The sequence below is a fragment of the Oncorhynchus mykiss genome, chromosome 10 (assembly GCF_057628025.1).
Source record: "Oncorhynchus mykiss isolate SJ-2025 chromosome 10, ASM5762802v1, whole genome shotgun sequence".
NCBI classification, from domain to species: domain Eukaryota; kingdom Metazoa; phylum Chordata; class Actinopteri; order Salmoniformes; family Salmonidae; genus Oncorhynchus; species Oncorhynchus mykiss.
The window spans coordinates 15,751,909-15,775,004 of record NC_143031.1 but is presented as its reverse complement, the minus strand read 5'-3'; the positions used below and the strand labels follow the sequence as shown (position 1 = coordinate 15,775,004).

The 23,096-nt window shown below is 39.7% G+C and overlaps 1 protein-coding gene across 50 annotated transcripts in view; it reads right to left on the bottom strand.

Moving 5' to 3' along the window:
• LOC110533412 (phosphatidylinositol-binding clathrin assembly protein) overlaps positions 1-17,289 on the bottom strand; it is a 60,378-nt gene extending 43,089 nt beyond the window's left edge. For 30 of the 50 annotated variants that reach the window (XR_016483582.1, XR_016483583.1, XR_016483581.1 and 27 more), the window contains exon 1: positions 16,746-17,285. Coding sequence is in view for 47 of the 50 variants with exons in the window: in XM_090185961.1 (XP_090042087.1) it covers positions 16,746-16,875 (130 nt within the window). In the remaining 3 variants the exon portion in view is untranslated. Of the gene's footprint in view, positions 1-16,745 lie in introns of all 50 variants that reach the window. The other 20 variants (XM_090185917.1, XM_090185921.1, XM_090185919.1 and 17 more) reach the window with 2 other exon arrangements.
• Between the last annotated feature and the right edge of the window lie 5,807 nt (positions 17,290-23,096).

The following is a 23,096-nucleotide window of genomic DNA, read 5'->3' as shown; positions in this document are numbered from 1 at the left end:
TTGCCATCCTAATCTAGGAGGTTGATAGGTTTGAAGTCAAAAACAGCGCTGTGCCTCAAGCATTACTAAGAGCTGCTCGCAAACGCAGTAAAGTGCTGTTTGAATGAATGCTTACGAGCCTGCTGCTGCCTACCAACGCTCAGTCAGACTGCTCTATCAAGTCAGACTTAATTAGAATATAATAAACATACAGAAATACAAACCTTTGGTCATTAATATGGTCAAATCCAGAAACTATCATTTTGAAAACAAAACGTTTACTCTTTCAGTGAAATACGGAACCAGTCCGTATTTTGTCGAATGGGTGGCATCCCTAACACAGAACCCAAACCGGCTGCATGCGTGTGCCATCGTGCATACATTTATTTTGTCCCCCCACACCAAATGTGATCACGACACGCAGGTTAAAATATCAAAACAAACTCTGAACCAATTATATTAATTTGGGGACAGGTCGAAAAGCATTAAACATTTATGGCAATTTAGTTTGCACTTGCTAGCTAATTTGTCCTATTTAGCTAGCTGCTGTTGCTAGATAATGTGTCCTGGGATATAAACATTGAGTTGTTATTTTATCTGAAATGCACAGGGTCCTCTTCCCCAACAATTAATCCACACATAAAACGGTCAACTGAATCGTTTCTAGTCATCTCTTCTTGACTTTATATTGCCAGTGGAATAATTTTGCACGCGCAATTTTTCAGTTTTTGATTTGTTAAAAAAGTTTGAAATATCCAATAAATGTTGTTCCACTTCATGATTGTGTCCCACTTGTTGTTGATTCTTCACAAAAAAATACAGTTTTATATCTTTATGTTTGAAGCCTGAAATGTGGCAAAAGGTCGCAAAGTTCAAGGGGGCCGAATACTTTCGCAAGGCACTGTATGTGAAGATTGGTTGTTTTTCATGAGATAAGTTTAATGCTAGCTAGCAACTTACCTTGGCTCATTGCAGCCACAAGGTCCTTTTGACGCTGCACTCGCCACGCAGTTTCCTCATGGAATGCAATGTAAGCGGCCATAATCGGCATCCAAAAATGCCGATTACTAAATGTTATGAAAACTTGAAATTGGCCTTAATCAAATCGGCCATGTCGATTAATCGTTCAACCTCTAATTAGGAAGGTGTTCTTACGGTTTGGTATACTCAGTGTATATAATGGTGTAGATACAGACAGTATGGACAGTATATGAATATAAAAGGTGTGTACCGCAGTAGTTATATAGGATGAGTCATGCATAGAAAACAGTATATCCATATAAAGTGAGTAAACATTATTAAATAGGGGCAGCAGTCTCTATCTAAGGTGCAGGGTAGAGTACCGGATGGTAAACGGCTAGAACAGTAACTAAGGTGACTGGCATGGAGATAGAAGCTGTTTATCAGTCTCTCGGTCCCAGCTTTGATGCACCTGTAGTGACTCCTCCTCCTAGATAGTAGTGGGTTGAACAGGCCGTGGCTCGGTTGGCTGTGATCTGCTGCTAGCACGGTACAGGATTGGTAGCATCAAGGTGAACAGAGTAGATGGCTGATCAAACATCGAAATATACTTTTTAATCTATTTCAATAGTTGACAACACACTGATTTAACGTACAAATTTGTAATCATGATTCAACTGTTCTACTTGTTCCTCTGAAGCGCTGACTGTTGCCATTGCCTGTTAGTGCAACATGGGTGGTCTACAGAGCACCTTTACTGACTGCAGAAGCTATTCTGACATCCACAAAAGGATGCCCATGTGAAAACAAAAGGCCTTTCAGGTCTGACAGAAATGACTGGTGGTGATGCACACATGCATCAACAAGTCCCATCAAAGTGATGCATAAGAACCAGATGGTGTTATAACCTGTTTGGAGTCTTCTCCCTTTAACAGGGCGTTGGACATTGACACACACCGCGTTCAAAACTGGGAACTCGGAAATCTCAGACTTCCGTGCATTCAAGACAACTAACTGAAAAAAAAAAAAAAAAAAAGAGCTCAGACTGGGAAAAATATTTTTAAAACGGTCGGAATTCCAAGTCGGGAACTCGGGCCTCTGTCTAGAGCTTCGACTTTTCAAACCTGATTTGACCTCGTCCCCCTCACACACTATCTAGGTGCATTGAATGTGCAAAATACTTATTATACAAGTACCATCCTTCTTAATGTGTGATCCATTAATTTCAGTTTGAAAGCAAAAAAGTTAGCAGCAGGATGATTTTCACTTCATGAGAGGATACTGAATTGAAATGAATCCCAGCTGCACAAGCACCTTATACAGGCAAAAAGCAGTCATATAGATGCCGCTATAGAAGCCTAAAGAGAAGAGGTTTGTGCTCAAACACCTAGACCTAGAGGTGCCATCTAAAATTAAAGGGATACTGAACATGGTTGAATGTATATCACGCCTCTTCATATAAGAATACTTTATCCCTAGATAATGCAATAAAAACACTTCACCGGGGTAAACCTTCAGAAAATCCTTCTATATCTGACTGGCACATCCCCAAGGGTAGTAGAGAGGAAACTGATCTACTCACAGGGAGTATTGAATGCCTTCAAAATCCATAAGACATTTGTCAACCTAAGCATAGCACCTTGTGGTAGACGGATACAGCTGACGGAAACGGAGTACTGAATAATGGCACACCGTCATCTCTCGTTGCTCTGCTTACTGACATCTGGATACAAAGTTGCTGTAAGTGCAGCAGGGGAAGTGGACGAAAACGAGCTTGACAGAAATTGAATTAGGCAGAGTGCCTGACATCTTGGCTCAAAAGGAGAGCCAGACAGAGCCAAGTCCAGAACATTACCTTGGTTTCACTCTATTAAGAAAACCAAGCCCAATTTGCATGTTCTTTCATCTGACCCATGTATTCCCAGTAACAAGTCAGATTCTGTTAAACTCACAAGATGTCACGCTGAATTCAGAGATTGTCTATGTGTACAGTAAGCACTGCAATCATGTAGGCCTACATACATCACAAATCTTATGCAACAGAGATATAGGGTCTCCTTGTGAGAGCAGTCTCTCTACCCAAAATAACATGGTTGGTCATCTGTCCTTTATTTTAGTTACCCAACCAAGGTTAAACAATCTGTCTGAAGTCAGCTGAAATTGTAAAGGACTCGAATCCAAAGCATGAAAAGGAAGTGAGTGCTAAGAGCAAACTGGTGGGAATCAGACAAAGCTGGATTTTGAATACTTTGTGGTTTGGGAGGGTTGTGTGGAAAGTAAAAAAATTAAAACCATGACAAAGGATTCCAGTGATGAACAACCAAGTTATTTCAGGGAGATGTCCGCAAAAGAAAAGCTTGCATCAGCAACTGTAACCACATGGCAAGTCATAATCACACATGGGAAAGAAAGTGAAAAAAAACTAAACCTTCCTATAAAATAAAAGCTAGGTCACATTCATAAGCTACTGTGTAGAATTGATTTGTAATCAATTTATTAAGAATTATAATACACTTTACCATTAATACATGTAAGTCATGAGTCCAGATTTAGTTTGATGACACTAAGTGCTATGTAATGCTCATGCAGTAGTTGACCTGGACTTCCTGTTGAAAACTTTTTTCCCACCATCATTTTCTCAACCGTCTGTCATCGAGTCTATGCACATTTATTCCAATTGTAAGGGTCAAGGCCAAGGGCTTGTACATAGGTCATGTTGGGTGGCTCAGTTTGCACTTGCAACACCAGAGTTGTGGGCAAGTCATTCTGGATAAGAGCATCTGCTAAATGACTAAAATGTAAATGTGAAAAATGTTGGGTGGTGTGGTATTCACTTGATTTTCCTGTGTTTTGTGGACCAATGCTAACGTTCCCTTAATGTACATTAGGGCATTTAATAGCCATTACAGGCTACTAGTGATGACATGGCCGGTGCAGCTGACATGAACTAAAAGCATTCAAATTAACTAAACATGAACTCTGGAGCAACGATCGGAATGCAATGGTCGAAGCATTTCCGTAGCTCGCATTCCTTTGAGAGTTCCTTCTTAATAAACACAACAGATTTCAAGGCCCAAAACATGCAAGGAACACATTGATGGCTTTGGCAAACAGTTCCAATAGGCTCAGCATAACAAAACGGTTTAAAAGATTATAATAATTCAAGTTTGGAAATATTGGGTAGCATTAATTAAATCAAAACAATTCCAAAAAGAACACCGACATGAGAATGCTGTTCAACGACTACAGCTCAGCGTTCAACACCATAGTGCCCTCAAAACTCATCACTAAGCTAAAGACCCTGGGACTAAACACAGACCCTCTGCAACTGGATCCTGGACTTCCTGACACCACCATGGGGCGGCCTAAGGGTGGGCAACAACACATCAACATGGGGGCCCCTCAGGGGTGCGTGCTCAGTCCCCTCCTGTACTTCCTGTTCACCCACGACTGCGTGGCCAAGCACGACTCCAACACCATCATTAAGATTGCCGATGACACAACAGTGGAAGGCCTGATCACCGACAATGATGAGATGGCCTATAGGGAGGTCAGAGACCTGGTAGTGTGGTGTCAGGACAACAACCTCTCCCTCAGGAGGAGGCTCAAAAGATTTGGCATGGGTCCTCAGATCCTCAAAAAGTTCTAAAGCTGCACCATCGAGAGCATCCTAACTGGTTGCATCACCGCCTGGTATGGCAACTGCTTGGCATCCAACTGCTAAACGCTAAAGAGGGTAGTGTGTATGGCCCAGTATAGAGGTCGACCGATTAAATCGGAATGGCAGATTAATTAGGGCTGATTTCAAGTTTTCATAACAATCGGAAATTCTTATTTTCAATGACGGCCTAGAAACGGTGGGTTAACTGCCTTGTTCAGGGTCAGAACGACAGATGTTTACCTTGTCAGCTCGGGAATCAATCTTGCAACCTTACAGTTAACTAGTCCAACGCTCTAACCACCTGCCTCTCATTGCACTCCTTGAGGAGCCTGCCTGTTACACGAATGCAGTAAGCCAAGGTAAGTTGCTAGCTAGCATTAAACGTATCTTATAAAACAATCAATCATAATCACTAGTTAAACTACATATGGTTGATGATATTACCAGTTTATCTAGCGTGTCCTGCGTTGCATATAATCAATGCGGTGCGTATTCCCAAAAAAGTACTGTCCTTGCTCCAATGTGTACCTAACCATAAACATCAATGCCTTTCTTAAAATCAATACACAGAAGTATATATTTTTAAACCTGAATATTTAGCTAAAAGAAATCCAGGCTAGCAGGCAATATTAAACAGGTGAAATTGTGTCACTTCTCTTGCGTTCATTGCACGCAGAGTCAGGGTATATGCAACAGTTTGGGCCCCCTAATTTGCCAGAATTTTACGTAATTATGACATGACATTGAAGGTTGAGCAATGTAACAGGAATATTTAGAATAATGGATGCCACCCCTTAGATAAAATACGGAACGGTTCCGTATTTCACTGAAAGAATAAACGTCTTGTTTTCGAGACGATAGTTTCTGGATTTGACCATATTAATGACCTAAGGCTCGTATTTCTGTGTGTTATTATGTTATAACTAAGTCTATGATTTGATAGAGCAGTCTGACAGCGGTGGTAGGCAGCAGCAGGCTCATAAGCATTCATTCAAACAGCACTTTCGTGCGTTTTGCCAGCAGCTCTTTGCTGTGATTCAAGCATTGTGCTGTTTATGACTTCAAGCCCATCAACTCCCGAGATTAGGCTGGTGTAACCGATGTGAAATGGCTAGCTAGTTAGCGGGGTGCGCGCTAATAGCGTTTCAAACATCACTTGTTCTGAGACTTGGAGTGGTTGTTCCCCTTGCTCTGCATGGGTAACGCTGCTTCAAGGGTGGCTGTTGTCGATGTGTTCCTTGTTCGAGCCCAGGTAGGGGCGAGTTGAGTGACGGAAGCTATACTGTTACACTGGCAATACTAAAGTGCCTATAAGAACATCCACTAGTCCAAGGTATACGAAATACAAATGGTTTAGGGAGAAATAGTCCTATAATTCCTATAATAACTACAACCTAAAACTTCTTACCTGGGAATATTGAATATTCATGTATTACCATTCTTCATATTTTCAAGCATGGTGGTGGCTGCATGTTATGGGTATCCTTGTCAATGGCAAGGACAAGGGAATTTTTCAGGATAAAAAGAAATGGAAAGGAGCTAAGCACAGGCAAGATCCTAGAGGAAAACCTGGTTCAGTCTACATTCCAACAGACACTGGGAGAATAATTCACCTTTCAGCAGGACAATAGCCTAAAACACTAGGCCAAATATACACTTTAGTTGCTTACCAAGACGACATTCAATGTTCCTGAGTGGCCTAGTTACAGTTTTGATTTAAATCTGCTTGAAAATCTATGGCAAGACTTACAGTGCCTTGCGAAAGTATTCGGCCCCCTTGAACTTTGCGAACTTTTGCCACATTTCAGGCTTCAAACATAAAGATATAAAACTGTATTTTTTTGTGAAGAATCAACAACAAGTGGGACACAATCATGAAGTGGAACGACATTTATTGGATATTTCAAACTTTTTTAACAAATCAAAAACTGAAAAATTGGGCTTGCAAAATTATTCAGCCCCTTTACTTTCAGTGCAGCAAACTCTCTCCAGAAGTTCAGTGAGGATCTCTGAATGATCCAATGTTGACCTAAATGACTAATGATGATAAATACAATCCACCTGTGTGTAATCAGGTCTCCGTATGAATGCACCTGCACTGTGATAGTCTCAGAGGTCCGTTAAAAGCGCAGAGAGCATCATGAAGAACAAGGAACACACCAGGCAGGTCCGAGATACTGTTGTGAAGAAGTTTAAAGCCGGATTTGGATACAAAAAGATTTCCCAAGCTTTAAACATCCCAAGGAGCACTGTGCAAGCGATAATATTGAAATGGAAGGAGTATCAGACCACTGCAAATCTACCAAAACCTGGCCGTCCCTCTAAACTTTCAGCTCATACAAGGAGAAGACTGATCAGAGATGCAGCCAAGAGGCCCATGATCACTCTGGATGAACTGCAGAGATCTAGAACTGCTCTGGTCAGATGAAACCAAAATTGAACTTTTTGGCAACAATGCAAAACGTTATGTTTGGCGTAAAAGCAACACAGCTGAACACACCATCCCCACTGTCAAACATGGTGGTGGCAGCATCATGGTTTGGGCCTGCTTTTCTTCAGCAGGGACAGGGAAGATGGTTAAAATTGATGGGAAGATGGATGGAGCCAAATACAGGACCATTCTGGAAGAAAACCGGATGGAGTCTGCAAAAGACCTGAGACTGGGACGGAGATTTGTCTTCCAACAAGACAATGATCCAAAACATAAAGCAAAATCTACAATTGAATGGTTCAAAAATAAACATATCCAGGTGTTAGAATGGCCAAGTCAAAGTCCAGACCTGAATCCAATCGAGAATCTGTGGAAAGAACTGAAAACTGCTGTTCACAAATGCTCTCCATCCAACCTCACTGAGCTCGAGCTGTTTTGCAAGGAGGAATGGGAAAAAAAATTCAGTCTCTCGATGTGCAAAACTGATAGATACATACCCCAAGCGACTTACAGCTGTAATCGCAGCAAAAGGTGGCTCTACAAAGTATTAACTTAAGGGGGCTGAATAATTTTGCACGCCCAATTTTTCAGTTTTTGATTTGTTAAAAAAGTTTGAAATATTCAATAAATGTCGTTCCACTTCATGATTGTGTCCCACTTGTTGTTGATTCTTCACAAAAAAATACAGTTTTATATCTTTATGTTTGAAGCCTGAAATGTGGCAAAAGGTCACAAAGTTCAAGGGGGCCAAATACTTTCGCAAGGCACTGTAAATGGTTGTCTAGCAACAACCAACTTGACAGAGATTGAAGAATTAAAAAAATAATAAAAATGGGCAAATATTGTACAATCCAGGTGTGCAAAGCTCTTAGAGACTTACACAGAAAGACACAGCTGTAATCGCTGCCAAAGGTAATTCTAACATGTATTGACTCACGGGTGTGAATACTTATGTAAATGAGATCTTTCTGTATTTCATTATCAATACATTTGCAAAAAAAAAAAATAATAATAATGTTTTCACTGTCATTATGGGGTATTGTGTGTAGATGGGTGAGAAAAAAAACATTTAATACATTTTGAATTCAGGCAGTAACAACAAAATGTGGAATAAGTCAAGGGGTAGGAATACTTTGAAGGCACTGTAGCGTACAGCTTTGAATGAAGGCTCTGCCTCCTCCAGCAAATCTAGATAAAGCAGAACAGTAACACCAGTAACGGTTGGAGTCAATTCAATTCATTTATTTTCAGAGAGGAATTTTCCCATTTTAGAATTTATTTAAATTCATTTTTTAAATTCTAAAGGGAACTGTTCCAGGTGAATACAATTAGGTTAGTTCATTATTTGATCTAGCAGTGGACAGATGAGAAAGCAATTGTAAATGTCATTTCTTGTCAACAATCTACACATAATACTCTGTCAAAGTGGAAATAAAAAATAAAATAACATTTTTAATTCTTAACAAAAATAGTCGCATAAGTATTCAGCCCCATGGTTTAGTTTAGGAGTAACATTTGGCTTAATAAATCCCTGTGTGTGAAGTAGTAGGGGTTGACATTTTTGAATGACTAACCCTTCCTCTGTCCCCCATACAACATCTCTAAAGCTGCATAAAGAAGGGCAGTGGTTGGTAGATGGGTAACAATAACAAATCAGACTTTGAATATATCTTTAAGCATGGTCAAGTTAATAATTATGCTGTGGATTATGTATTAAACCACCCAGTCACAAAGATACAGTTGTCCTTCTGAACTGAGCTGCAGGACAGGAATGAAACTGCTCAGGGATGTCACCATGAGGCCATTGGTGATTTTAAAACAGCTACAGAGTTCAATGGCTGTGATGGGAGAAAACAGAGGCTGGATCAACAACATTGTAGTGACTCCACAATAATGACCCTAAAATGGCAGAGTGAAAAGAACACAACTTTAGACAGACTGCCCACTTCACTTCATTGCAGACGAGTGGCTGCTGATGTTTATCTATGAAAGGTCAATTCTAGCTCTGAATAGTGGCACTGGAGCTTTTTGAGGCTAGAGAATAATGGTTTGGTGGTAGTGCCCGGTTTGCAGCCTTTGAATTGTGATATTGATTCTGAAAGGCTTTTTGAGAGTTACAGTGGGCTCTATTCAGTTCAGTGGTGTGTCAGCACTCTGATGGACAGTCATTCGATGCCACTGCGGTCACATGCGTTCCATGGGGGGGGGGGGGGGGGACCTGTGGGCAGAGCCTCTCATGCACAAAGACTGCAGACATGTGTTAGTGTGTCCTCTGGCCTGACTCGCATGACCCACCAACATACTGCTGCCTCAGTGGTTACAGTGGACCCATGTGCTCTACATTTTAGCTACACCAGGGAGAGACTCTCAGCTTGTCATGCACCCTTGTTTACTTCATTGATCAACTTCAGTCACTAATTAGCTAAATTGCACCAAGAAAGATTGTGCACACTGCTGAAATTGTTCTCAAATGTGGATTTTAGAACTAGAATTGATTAAAATTACCATAACTAACCCGTCCAGAAAAAGCTTTTAACCCAAAGTCATTTTTTTGCTAGTTCCTATTTATGAGTGAACCAGGTTAAACACAAAACCACAGGTGATGATGAGAAAGAACATTCACACATGTATCATCATTACATGTCAATGAGCTTGCAGGCCTTGGGTGTGAGTGGGTGAGGCCTTATTTTATAACTTCATGTAGGCTATACAGGTTAGTTGATAGATTGGCATACAACCTACTGAATATAAGCCTCAAAGAAACAGCAGTATCATTTCATTATTTTACTTTGAAATCATTCAAGCTGTAGGCTTAGGCAACCTAATGGGATCTAAAAACAAGGCCCACTAATGTGCCACATTGTGCAATATACAAATGATAAGAAAGAGAAAAAAACAAGCAAAGAAGAGCAGGTTTAACATTCAGTGGTTCAGAGTTGAATTCATACTATCTATGAAAAAAACTAAATGGCGTCTTCATGGCACATGAACGTGGACGTTTACACTTATCATTACCACAGCTAAAAGAGAGGGCCCAATTCAACCAATCCCAGCTGTAACAATTATCCTTGTGGATCACTTTTATCAATCAACTTTTGGTTTCATGTAGGCTTGCTCAACATGCAAATGATAAAACTCAAATGCACATAATTCAAACCTGCTCAGCAAGGAGAATATTATTTCTCACTTTATTATCACAGAAACATGGTCACCAGTTTGATTGAATATGGTTGTCTCCATTTCAAATCCTGATGGCAAACAAGAAAAGAGCTCTGGAAAACTAAATAGATTTAGAATGTTCCTCTCCAAACACTGCAGTGGTTTGAAACCTACGTGGATCATGCCCTTTACTCTCTGCTGATTGTAGGGCGCATCATGTTGAAGTGTTGACTCATGAGTTGAGCTTCCAGAACAAGCTTGGATCCAATAGAACATGTTTGCTCAGTATTACCACATGCACAGAGAGGAGAAGTCCTCACAACTTAACATTGTACTAAAATGACCTTTTGCCTATTTTATTAATAATCACATTTTTATTTATTTTATTTGACCTTTATTTATACAGGTTTTTCTCATTGAGATTTTCTCTTTTCCAAGAGAGACCTGGTCCAATAGCAGCAGGGGGAACAACATTTCAGACAAAACTTACATACACTAACACAACATTAAACAAAACTTACATACACTAACACAACATTAAACAAAACTATAAAAACACACATACAGTATAACTAAAACATTTTACATTAAAAACACAAAGGTGTTGACTAAAAACAGCTGGCCTAAAAACAATTACACTCTTCTATGATATATACATCGATCAAGTGATTAAACTCCACAAACGAAACTAGATCATCGAATTTTTAAATGTTCAGGAGAAAATTCCAGGACCACGGAGCTAGGTAACTAAAACTATTACTACCATGACCTGTTCTAATTTTTGGTACTGTTAGAAGCAAATGAGAATGAGACCGTAATTGATATTTATTTACCGACCTGACAAAAAAAAAGAACCTGGCCTCAAAAGAAAAACAAGCCTTATGCCAGTAATAAAAACCTATTTTTAGCTTGAGCTTCCTTCAAGATCTCTTCATGCACAGTGAAGCTCAGCTTATCATCAACCCACACACCCAAATATTTGTACACTTTAACTTGCTCTATAGTATGTCCAGTCAATGTAGCAATGACATGATTATTAACGTGCCTGGCATTTGAAAATACCATGCATTTTGTTTTACCTGAATTTAGAACCAGCTTTAAATCATACAGATTCTATTGTATGATGTTAAATGCTCTTCGGGCATTTTCAAAAGCTAAAGATAAACTACTACCACTTGAATAAAGAACAGTATCATCTGCATGTAAAATGAACATCCGCTGTTTCAATAAGATCCCCAATCTTGTTGATATACAAAATGAACAACAGTGGGCCCAAAACAGAACCTTGCGGAACACCTGAGCACACCTCTATGGACTTATTTGCAACCATCCGCCATTACACATTGTGTACGATTTTATTGGCTTATAAATGACCTATCTAAAGCATGACCAGTAATTCCACAACATTTTAACCTTTGCACTGACACAGCATGGTCCACGGTGTCAAAAACCTTAGAGAGGTTAGAGAGACACACAATGTAACTTCTTATCAACAGCACAGTGGATGCCATTTAAAACCTTCAATATTGCTGAAACAGTGCTGTGGCCAGACCTAAAACCTGATTGCATTCCATTTAAGATGTTGTTTTCTTGGAAGTAGGCCTTTAGCTGCCTACTAACTAAGGACTCCAGTACCTTTGACAGTACAGACAATTTTGATATAGGTCGATAGTTGTCAAGTAGCGAAGGATCTCCACCTTTCAGGAGAGGCAGTACAAAAGCAGATTTCCATAACTTAGGCATTTCCTTTACATCAAGTGTGAGGTTAAAAATACATGTTAAGGGGGAGCAATGATGTCTGCAACTAGGTGTAGGAAGCGGTGGTGTAGTTCAGCAGGGCCAGGGGATTTTTTCCCCATCAATTTCTTTCAGGGCTTTACACACTTCTGAAACAGAGAAGGATGAAAAGGAGAACCTGGTGAAGGAGTGCACAGGGGTGTCAGGTAAATTCATAGGGGGCTGAATTATACTTTTGACCTTTTCAAATAAACTGCCTGCATCTAAAAGATGCTGATTCAAGGCTTTCAGAATGGAGGTTCTCTCAGTTACAATCTGTGTGTCTACCAAATTTTTGGGGGGAAGCTGTGTATCTTTTATGCACTCCAAAACCCTTCACTACTTGCCAAAATGTAGATGGATTATTTAAATGATGTGAAGTAGATTTCAGGTAGTGGTGCGCTTTCAATTTGCGGATCATAGCCACACCCATATTTCAAAGACGTTTAAAAGCCATTCAATCATCTGCCAAACCAGTCCCTCTTGCTTTAGCCTACATAGCATTTCGCTCCCTTATGATGTTTGTAAGTTCCTTAGTAAACCAAGGGTTCTCTCTGCCCTTAATAATGCATTTTTTAAAAAGGGGCATTGAAACCACTCCTGGCCTTGAGTAGGAGGTGGTTGAATTCGACTGAAACCACTCATAACTAACATATTGTCAAAATAGGTTCAGGAATCAAAACAAGTAAGGCTTGTACAAAACAATACAGATATTGTAGGCCTACATTTCAAAGTAAGACTATCAGGTAAACTAACACTTCCTAGTTTCAGTCTGACTAATACACCCAGTATTCTGACAACCTTGTTTCAGTACGGTAGCAACAATATAACTGAGACCTGTATTTGCATTGTCATAAAAGGAAACTATAGGAAAGCCAGTGTTGAGGTTTCCTCCCCAAAAGTAGTTAACTGATTCTGGCTGTGTGTCCAGATCATTAGGACCACCGAGGTACTATGAGTTGATTACCATCACTGCGGGATCTACTTCCTCCAGTTCATTTTGGTTTAGAGTGTGTGGAGTATGGTCTCAAGTTTTATGCTTGAGGTCAAATAATAAATCAATATTTCAGAATACTGCATCTCAAAGTAAATTCCTTCCGGAAATAAACAAAGTTTAACTTTCATCGTGTTTGCCAAATGATAAAGAACTTGGCATAAATACAAAAATACACAGGTAATTGTTTTACTTTATTGTTCACCAAAATGTCACCAGGTGTCAGGTGATGTGGGAAGTTGGGAACCATAGTTTCATTACCTCATTATGATCACACATCCTGTTTTGGGATGCCAAACAAGTCAAGTCAAATGACACAATAAAATAAACTTCCCATTTACAGGGGCTGAAAAGTCCCTAAAGCATCAAATAGGCTATACTTGCGATTGAACCTTGCACTTTGGGACTGACAAATGGGTTTACATAAATGGTCTAACATACAATAAAAGTGCAGTCTTTTTCCTCTCTCTATAAATAGATACATCAATATTGAGTGGATAAGTTACACCGATTATAACAAACTGGAATCTAAAGTGGTAGCTTGTCTATATTTTTAAAATGTCAGGAGCAGTCGTCTCTGAGCTCATCTCTCACCAAAGCAGACCAGCGTTCAAAGCAGGCTCATAGCCGGGAAAAAGACAATTGTTTGACCTTTCCCTATTTTCTTTCTCTCTGGTAACAAATTATTTGGTGGAGTTTCTTTAACAGGCCTGTGCTAAAGAATGTGCACACTGGCCGGAAACTCAACCCAAATCAAAGGAGCTAAGAGGGAGCCATATCTTGGGTACAAATCAGACAGGAGGAGAGCTAGACACGACACTGCTATTTCAGTCGGAGAGGAAACTCCAACACAAGTGCTACCAGCCCTCCTGAAATACCTAGAACCTTTGTCACATTCCTGCTCTGCTCCTGCAAGCCCCAGACTACAAAAGAGGTCTTAAGAGGTCCTCTCTAGCAGCATTCTCATGAAGGAGAAGTCCATCAAGAAGCCTTCTATGCACAGGAGTCACTCACTCAGAGTTTCATACATGCCCTTCAAGACCCCCCAACAAACACCACATATGGCATTTCTTATTCTGGAACCAATGCTAAAAATAGTGCCCAACAGGAAATTGGTTTCACCATCTCTCCCCACCAAAACGTTGTATGGGGGGGGGGGATAAGCAGCGGGGTGTGAACAGCTTGATGTGGTGATGCCTGCAGTCGAACTGCAGCACTGATGCTAGGGCACTGAGGTCAGCGCAGAAATAAAACCCATTGAACGGGAGTAACCCAACACAGAGAAGGAATGGAGAAGGAAACTGTGAAACTGTGAATCAACAATGGTAAAATGTCAGGAAGTGCAGAGGGTGTCTTTAACATCCGTAGTCAGACCATCTTGCGGACAACGACACTAAAAGTTGTTTCTCTTGAAGTTCCCCATTGAATGCCTGTGAAGAACTGAGTCAGCCAAAAACACGGAGGGGAGAAAACATCTACGTATGCTAAGCATAAGATCATGTAGGGACACTCACTGGACGGTAAATTGCCTGTAGGCATGTACCGTCGCTATTGAAAGACAATAAATAGGTAGACATCTCAATAGAAGACTGCATAAACAAATCACGGAGCAGTTAAGCGATTTATTTTATTAAATCATTGCATAAATAGCACTTTAATAACCATCATTCATAAGACGGCACCGACAGATAAGGCAGCTCTGCTTCTAGCACCTGAGCAACTTTCCAGTATTTTGTTTTTTTGTGTTATTTCTTACATTATTAGCCCAGAAAATGGTTTGTTTTATTACATACAGCCGGAAATAACTTTTGGATATCAAAGTGGCAGTAACTCCGGCATTATGACAAGGAATGCGACTTTCCCAAATTGGATCCTTGTTCGTAAACCCCAGGGCAATTGAACTTATTCCAGAGGGTGCTCCAAAATACCGCCGGCGGAGAAGGTGTATCAGGAGGAGTGCACACCATCCACCGCTTCAGAGTATATTACCCGCTAATGTTCAGTCTCAGGATTATAAAGTAGACGAGCTCAGGGCGAGGATCTCCTTCCAGAGACATCAGGGATTGTAACATACTATATACTGATATACTGCGACAGTGATATGTTCTGGGTAGCCTCTAAGAAGAACATTGACGAATAGACAGATACGGTGACTGAGTTCATCAGGAAGTGTTGTACCCACTCTGACTATGAAAACCTATCCAAACCAGAAACCGTGGATAGATGGCAGCATTCTCGCAAAACTGAAAGCACGAACCACCACATTTAACCATGGCAAGATGACTGGGAATATGGCCAAAAACAAACGTTGTAGTTATTCTCTCAGTATTGCAGTCAAACAGGCAAAACATCAGTACACAGAGACAAAGCGGAGTCACAATTCAACGGCTCAGACAAGAGACGTTTGCAGCAGGGTCTACAGACAATCACAGACTACAGGGTGTCATCAAGGCAAAGGGTGGCTACTTTGAAGAATCTTAAATATGTTTTGATTTGTTAAACACTTTTTTGTTTACTACATGATTCCATGTGTTATTTCATAGTTTTGATGTCTTCACTATTATTATACAATGTAGAAAATAGTACAAATCAAGAAACCCTGGAATAAGTAGGTGTGTCCACAATTGACTGGTACAATATATACTGTATTCTATTCTACTGTATTTTAGTCAATCTAATATTTCTATATTTCTTAATTCCATTATTTTACTTTTAGATGTGTGCATTGTTGTGAAGAGTAAAAAAAAAATAAAGATACTGCTGCACTGTTGGAGCTAGGAACACAAGCATTTCGCTACACCCGCAACAACATCTGCTAAATATGTGTATGTGATCAATAAAATTTGATTTGAAGTCAGACCATTTCTTGAAGTTCAAAGTCTAGGCTACAACCTCATCATCCAGTTAATCACATGATTTGCATGCCAAGCACAGCGCTAATTTCCATTGTAAAGATGATAGCATTTTAAAACAATTACCCTACATCATGCTATGAAATCTCGCATTGTTTCAGAGATAAGCAGTTATTTTCTGATGTTTGCCTGATTATAGCCTACCCACATGTAAAATAATAATAATAATAATACTACAGTGTACTTACTATATAATGTATATGTAATAAGCTGTAGTATCCCTTGACCTCCACACTGTAGTATACCCCTCGATCATGTAGTGCTCGTAGAATTTTGTAGTATAGTGACGAATACTATAGTAAATACTACAGTATTGTCCACAAAAACACTCGTTTTTTAAATTATAGTAATACCACAGTATGACATTTGCATAATCCACCAATTCCCCAATTTGTGCCACCCATGGGTGAGAAACCTTCATGCCAAGTATATACCATTATATTATGTTCCCTACAGGTTACAGAAAAGAGCAAACTCTGAACGATCCGTTCAGACTCCAGTCCTACCTACGTACAGGTTATGAAAAAGGTGCACATTTAGTATTTGTTCGGTAGGTTTCCTACTGGAAAAAGCCCGCACTTCTATGTCAAATATAATAAAGCAAAAACACTACAGTGTACTAGTTATGTCTGCAAAAAGACTGCAGTAAATACTACAGTGAATACAAGTGTATAAATATTGTAATACTACAACATTTATACCATAGTACTATATTTATATACTATAGTATGCACTATAGTATTTTTTCATGTGGGTTTGTAGGCCTCAGCCACAGTTCAATACCAAAGGAATAGACTACACACACACACACACACACACACACACTTGAACAGACACAACAATGTAGCAACTCGCCGACATATTAATACTTACAATCTAAATGTTTCTTTTTTGGTCCCATAATTTCATGTGTGGTCGCCTTGCACACAGTTTTGGACACCGCGGAGCCGGTTACACTGTGTTGAGCTGCAGTTATCCTATCCGTAATGCTTTGTCCAGACATCTTCGTACTTTTGTATAAAGTATAGAACAAATGTTTCAAATCCTGTGGAATCGATATTGTCCTCTGTAGCTTCCACAGTTCAGCCACCTGACACAAAATAAAGAGAGGAGAGAAAATTTGACGTCAGGAACGTTTCTCGTGTAGCTAAATCCCAGGGTGAAATATGCACCCCACATCCACGACTTGATTTGAGGCTGTAATTTAAGTTTGGGTGTATCGTCTACGTCGGAAAACCACGAAGATACAAACCCAGAGTGTTTTACTTCCGTTCAATTTCCGAATGTCATCTAACTCCTCTCCCTAGAATTACTTTGTTCGCACTGACGCCCCCTCTCGTTTCGTTCTCACTGAAGAAGTCTGTGCTCTTTTCTACTTCGCCTCCCCCTGCTGGGTTTAAATGGACTGGAGGTTTTCAGGAAAATGGCGGGTCTCATTCCTCAATAGAATTGGAGCCTTCATAGAGATAGATAGAGGACTTATCTTTGTATCCGTGCCATTGACGTGCCTGTGACAGCATGGGCAGCGCCTTTTAGGCTATCTCCATTTTAAAGTAGTACATTTTCTTATTTTTCTTCATTGGCCCGACTTCTAGGAATCCCCACCCAGTTGACTACTTTAAACTAGTGGAATCCCTCAATGGCAATGTCCACGATAAAACACATCATATCCAAGATGAGTTCTCTATCTATCTCTATGGGAGCCTCCCAAATTTTATGTGGGTGTTGCTGAGTTTACAGCAGGGCCACCATTGTGGCTCTTAAGCTTCAATTGATTGATTGTTTCGGTCACCTACTTGAGCCAATATGGATGGGCAGGCGACAGTTTTGCAGCCATTATAATTTCCTTGCCACTTGCTTTCCATTCTTTTCACACAGGGACACTGTTTTTTGCAATAACTTTTTTATTATATTTTTTATATGAATCTTTATGTAGGCCTATAGTTAATCAACATGGTCATGCCCCATATTGTCCTAATCCTTCCATTTTCTCATGGCATTGCCCCTGATTCTCCTTTAATATCCATGGTTTCCACATTGAATATCTTTTAGATTTTTTAAAGTTTTATTTTAACATGTCATTATCTTTGTTGTTGAAAAGGAAAAGTCGGAACTCTCGCTCACCTGAAACCCAATGTTTAATTTAAGCAAAGTAAAAATAATATTTTCACATTGCTTAAATTAAACATTGAGTTTTTAATGGCAAGCCAGTGTTGCGCCTTTTCAATTCTGATCACATTTTTTGGTTGCACCTCGACTCATATTAGTTGAGCGTGTCAAACTCACTCCACGGAGGTCCTAGTGTCTGTAGCTTTTTCCTTTCAATTAAGACCTAGACAACCAGATGAGGGGTGATCCTTACTAATTAGTTAACATAATTAATCAATCAAATACAAGGGAGGAGCAAAAACCTGCAGACACTTGGCCTTCCGTGGAATGACTTTGACACATGCGATCTACAGCTATTAATTTGGTGTCCCATCCAGGGTTTTAACCAAGCCCTGCTTAGCTTAGCTTTAAAATTTGACACTGACTATTACCAATGTGCTATCATGAGAATGATTTTTGATAGATCTCTTAATAACTAAATATAGTCACTGTTCCTATCAAACTCATTCCAAAGAGTAGGTTTAACAGAGCAAATTAAATGTAACCATACTTTATAAGTCATATCATCAATGATACTATTTAGGCCTATATAGCATTTGCAAAGTCATCAACAGCTATTGTTTCAATTCAACCCAGGGTTAAATTAAAAATACACAATACGTATAGGCGTAGAGTTTCAAGAAAATAATAATTGATACGTTGGATTCATGTCTCCATCTCAACCTAAAATATAAGTTAAAGAATAGGACCATTCTTTAACTTTGATTCTTTGTTGTCCAACATAACAATTATTAACTTGTAGACTAACTGGAATTAAAGGCAGACCAAGTCAGTGGCACACAAGATACATATCCTTCAAATGTTGAAATTTGGTTGCATTGACAACCGAACACAATTCAATGTCATTTTTGCGATACAGTAAATAGCTTATTAACTGAAAATCCAGCCTTATGAATGTACAGTAACATTCAAACGTTTGGACGTTTCAAGGGTTTTTCTTTATTTTTTACATTGTAGCATAGTAGTGAAGACATCAAAACTATGAAATGACAATCATGTGGTAACCAAAAAACTGTTAAACAAATCAAAACATATTTTATATTTGAGATTCTTCAAAGGAGCCACCCTTTGCCTTGATGACAGCTTTGTAAACTCTTGGCATTCTCTCAACCAGTTTCAGCTGGAATGCTTTTCCAACAGTCTCGAAGGAGTTCCCACATATACTGAGCACTTGTTGGCTGTTTTTCCTTCACTCTGCGGTCCAACTCATCCCAAACATTCGGAACTGGGTTGAGGTCAGGTGATTGTGGAGGCCAGGCCATCTAATACAACACTCCATCACTCTCCTTGGTAAAATAGCCCTTCACAGCCTGGATGTGTGATGGGTCATTGTCCTGTTGAAAAACAAATGATAGTCCCACTAAGCGCCAACCAGATGGAATTGTGTATCGCTGCAGAATACTGTGGTAGGCATGTTGGTTAAGTGTACCTTGAATTCTAAATAAATCACAGACAGTGTCACCAGCAAAGCACCCCCACACCATCACACCTCCTCCTCCATGCTTCATGGTGGGAACCACACATGCAGAGATCATCCGTTCACCTACTCTGCGTCTCACAAAGACACGGCGGTTGGAACCAAAAATCTCAAATTTGGACTCATCAGACCAAAGGACAGATTTCCACCAGTCTAATGTCCATTGCTTGCATTTCTTGGCCCAAGCATGTCTCTTCTTCTTATTGATGTCCTTTAGTAGTGGTTTCTTTGCAGCAATTCAACCATGAAGGCCTGATTCATGCAGTCTCCTCTGAACAGTTGATGTTGAGCTGTGTCTGTTACTTGAACTCTGTGAACTCTATTTGGGCTGAAATTTCTGAGGCTGGTAACTAATGAACTTGTCCTCTGTAGCAGAGGTAACTCTGGGTCTTCCTTTCCTTTGGCGGTCCTCATTTCACGACTGCACTTGAAGACACTTTCAAAGTTCTTGACATTTTCTGAATTGACTGACCTTCATGTCTTAAAGTAATGATGGACTGTCATTTCTCTTTACTTATATGAGTTGTTCTTGCCATAATAAGGACTTGGTCTTTTACCAAATAGGACTATCTTCTGTATACCACCCCTACCTTGTCACAACACAACTGATTTGCTCAAACGCAATAAGAAGGAAAGAAATTCCACAAATGAACTTTTAACAAAGCAATGCATTCCAGGTGACTACCTCATGAAGCTGGTTGAGAGAATGCCAAGAGTGTGCAAAGCTGTCATCAAGGCAAAGGGTGGCTACATGGAATAATCTCATATATAAAATATATTTAGATTTGTTTAACACTTAATAATAAAGAAAAACCCTTGAATGAGTAGGTGTCCAAACTTTCACAAACAAAAATTATAATAAAAAAAAAAAATCCTTTTAACTTGTCGACAAGTTAACAAATTATACTATAAGTCTCCAACAGACAGTATCTGTTAGGACAGACGCTGGGAGACGAGAAGCAAGTACATGGAGTAAAGATTTCATGGATAAACAGACATAAAACAAAACAAGAACAGCATCTGGACAAGGGGAAGAAAATGACATTACGACACCAATGCTGACACGTGGAACAAACTGAGGAACAGACATAAAATCAAGTGTATTTATGAAGCCCTTCTTACATCAGCTGATATATCAAAGTGCTGTACAGAAACCCAGCCTAAAACCCCAAACAGCAACAAGGTGTAGAAGCACGGTGGCTAGGAAAAAATCCCTAGAAAGGCTAGAACCTAGGAAGAAACCAAGAGAGGAACCAGGCTATGAGGGGTGGCCAGTCCTCTTTTTGCTGTGCCGTGTGTATATATAGAGGGGGCAATCAACAAAGTGAAGGAGTCCAGGTGAGTCCAATGGAACGCTGAAGCCGATGGTGACAGGTGCGCCAGGGAGGGGGAGGGGGAGTGGGAGCGGGAGCAGGTGTGACAGTATCTTCATCATTCAATCTCAGATTGGATGAGAATAATTCAACCTCACTTTCAATTGAGGAATGCACTTTTTAAACTTTTTGGGGAGTAGGCTACATAGGTCTCACAAACACAAGTCAAATCGTTTTGGTGGCCTTGACTGAAAAAAAAACTCACATGGGCCACAGGTACAAGGACTGTCACAATGCACTTTGATTAAACCTGAGACATTGTTCATTCAAAGAGTGCTGTTTAAAACATCCTTAAAAAAACTCCCAAATTGAATGAACAGGTCTTTCAGAAATGTGCAATTGGTTGATGGATTTGAAAAAAAACATACATCTTAATCATCTCTTTCTTTTAGCTTTAGTTAGTTTTACATTATCATTTAGAATCACTGACTGCACATAGGCTATATCAACTCTAAAACAAAATAATTCAGATGAGCCTTTCTTTTCACTCCCATGCAGCCAACTGACTAGACTAAACTGTTAACAGTGACCACCTACATTTAAAACAAATACTGTTGCCTACACAGGAACTATAAAACATTCACATCTGTAAATCAAGTCCACCTATGTATTTGAAAGAAATAATACAATTTAAACCAAGGTGTTATTTACATACACATTAATTGTATACAACCCTGAATAACGTTTCAAAACCAATTTGTCATTACAAACAATATATTCACTTAGGCGGACACCTAGTGGCCAATATCTGCAATTACCTTAGATGATTTATCCACTTAACATGGCTGTTATTATGTAGTCGATTCCTCAAGACAGTTTTAGGATAATGCATTTCGTTTATATTTTTAAAAGTCACACAGCATTATTCTTGCTCTAACCCACAAAATAACACACACAAACTGTTGATGCTAAGAATTATTTGTATATTTTTTAAAGAAGTTAGTAAAATACGGTATGGGTTCATAGCTCACTTGCTCCTCTCCGTGACTATCCTCTTTAAATTAACTGGGTTCTCTTTCAATACATGTACAGGGCTAACAGTGACCAATAAATGTTTGACGTTGAATGGCTAGGCGACAGACCATAATGCCCCGTGTACACTAGTATGCGGTACCGCGCAGTGAAACACCGCTTCCCATTCATTTTCAATGGAAGGAAAGCGGTGAGAAGCGGAGAGAGCAGGGACCATTGGCGGCACGAAGGTGGCATAGGAAGTGGTGAAAAAGTTCTAAATTCCCCAACTTTATGCAAATCACCAGCAGCGACCAGCGGGCGATGATCAATCATATGGAGTGGTTCCCATGACGAATTTGACTCTCTGCGACCCAATGTAACAGTATAACTTTAGTCCATCCCCTCGCCGGGCTCGAACCAGGGACCCTCTGCACACATATCGCTCCACAAAAGCCACGGCAGTACTTCAGGGTCTCAGAGCCAGTGACGTCACCGATTGAAACGCTATTAGCGCGCCTCACCGCTAACTAGCTAGCCATTTCACATCGGTTACACCAAGGCTGGAGACTTTCTTCAGCAAAGATGGCTGACAAAAATACTAGGATGGAAGCAAATATAAGTAATTATGTCATAACGAATCATGCAAAAACGGTACAATTGAGAGGAATATGTTAGTTAATGTAGAGACAAATGATTATGCATATTTGTCTTTGTTAATTTACGAAAATCGCTATTTAGCAAGCTAGTTGACTAGCTAACATTATCCGGCTAGCTTTATGGGTGTTGTGACATCAGTATGAAATTGTAATTCTGGTTGTTTAATGTTTTAGGGACTCCTTAAACAACCAGCAAACCAGGCTGACAAACAGTGGATGTAAAGAATCTAGCTAGCTAAAGCATTTACTGCAAATTGAATGTACAATTTTGTAGGCTTGCCTTGATATTTGCCATGCAATGCAGCTGAAGTAACGTAGCTAGCCAACTATTTTCTTGCTTATTGCGTAGCCGATCTGTGTATGGACCCTAAAACGTTTGGTATACATATTAGTTCAGAACCTAGCTACAGAACCTCAGCTATCATAGCCAGTTATATCAACTTCAAAACAGTCTGAATGACATTAATCCTATGGATTGAGTAGAATATATTATAACTTTGTGCCAAGGACACAAGTCATATATACATGTAGTTATTACCATGCATGAGATGGCAAATAAAGGTGCAGTTCAGGTATGAATGTCTGAGATTCAATC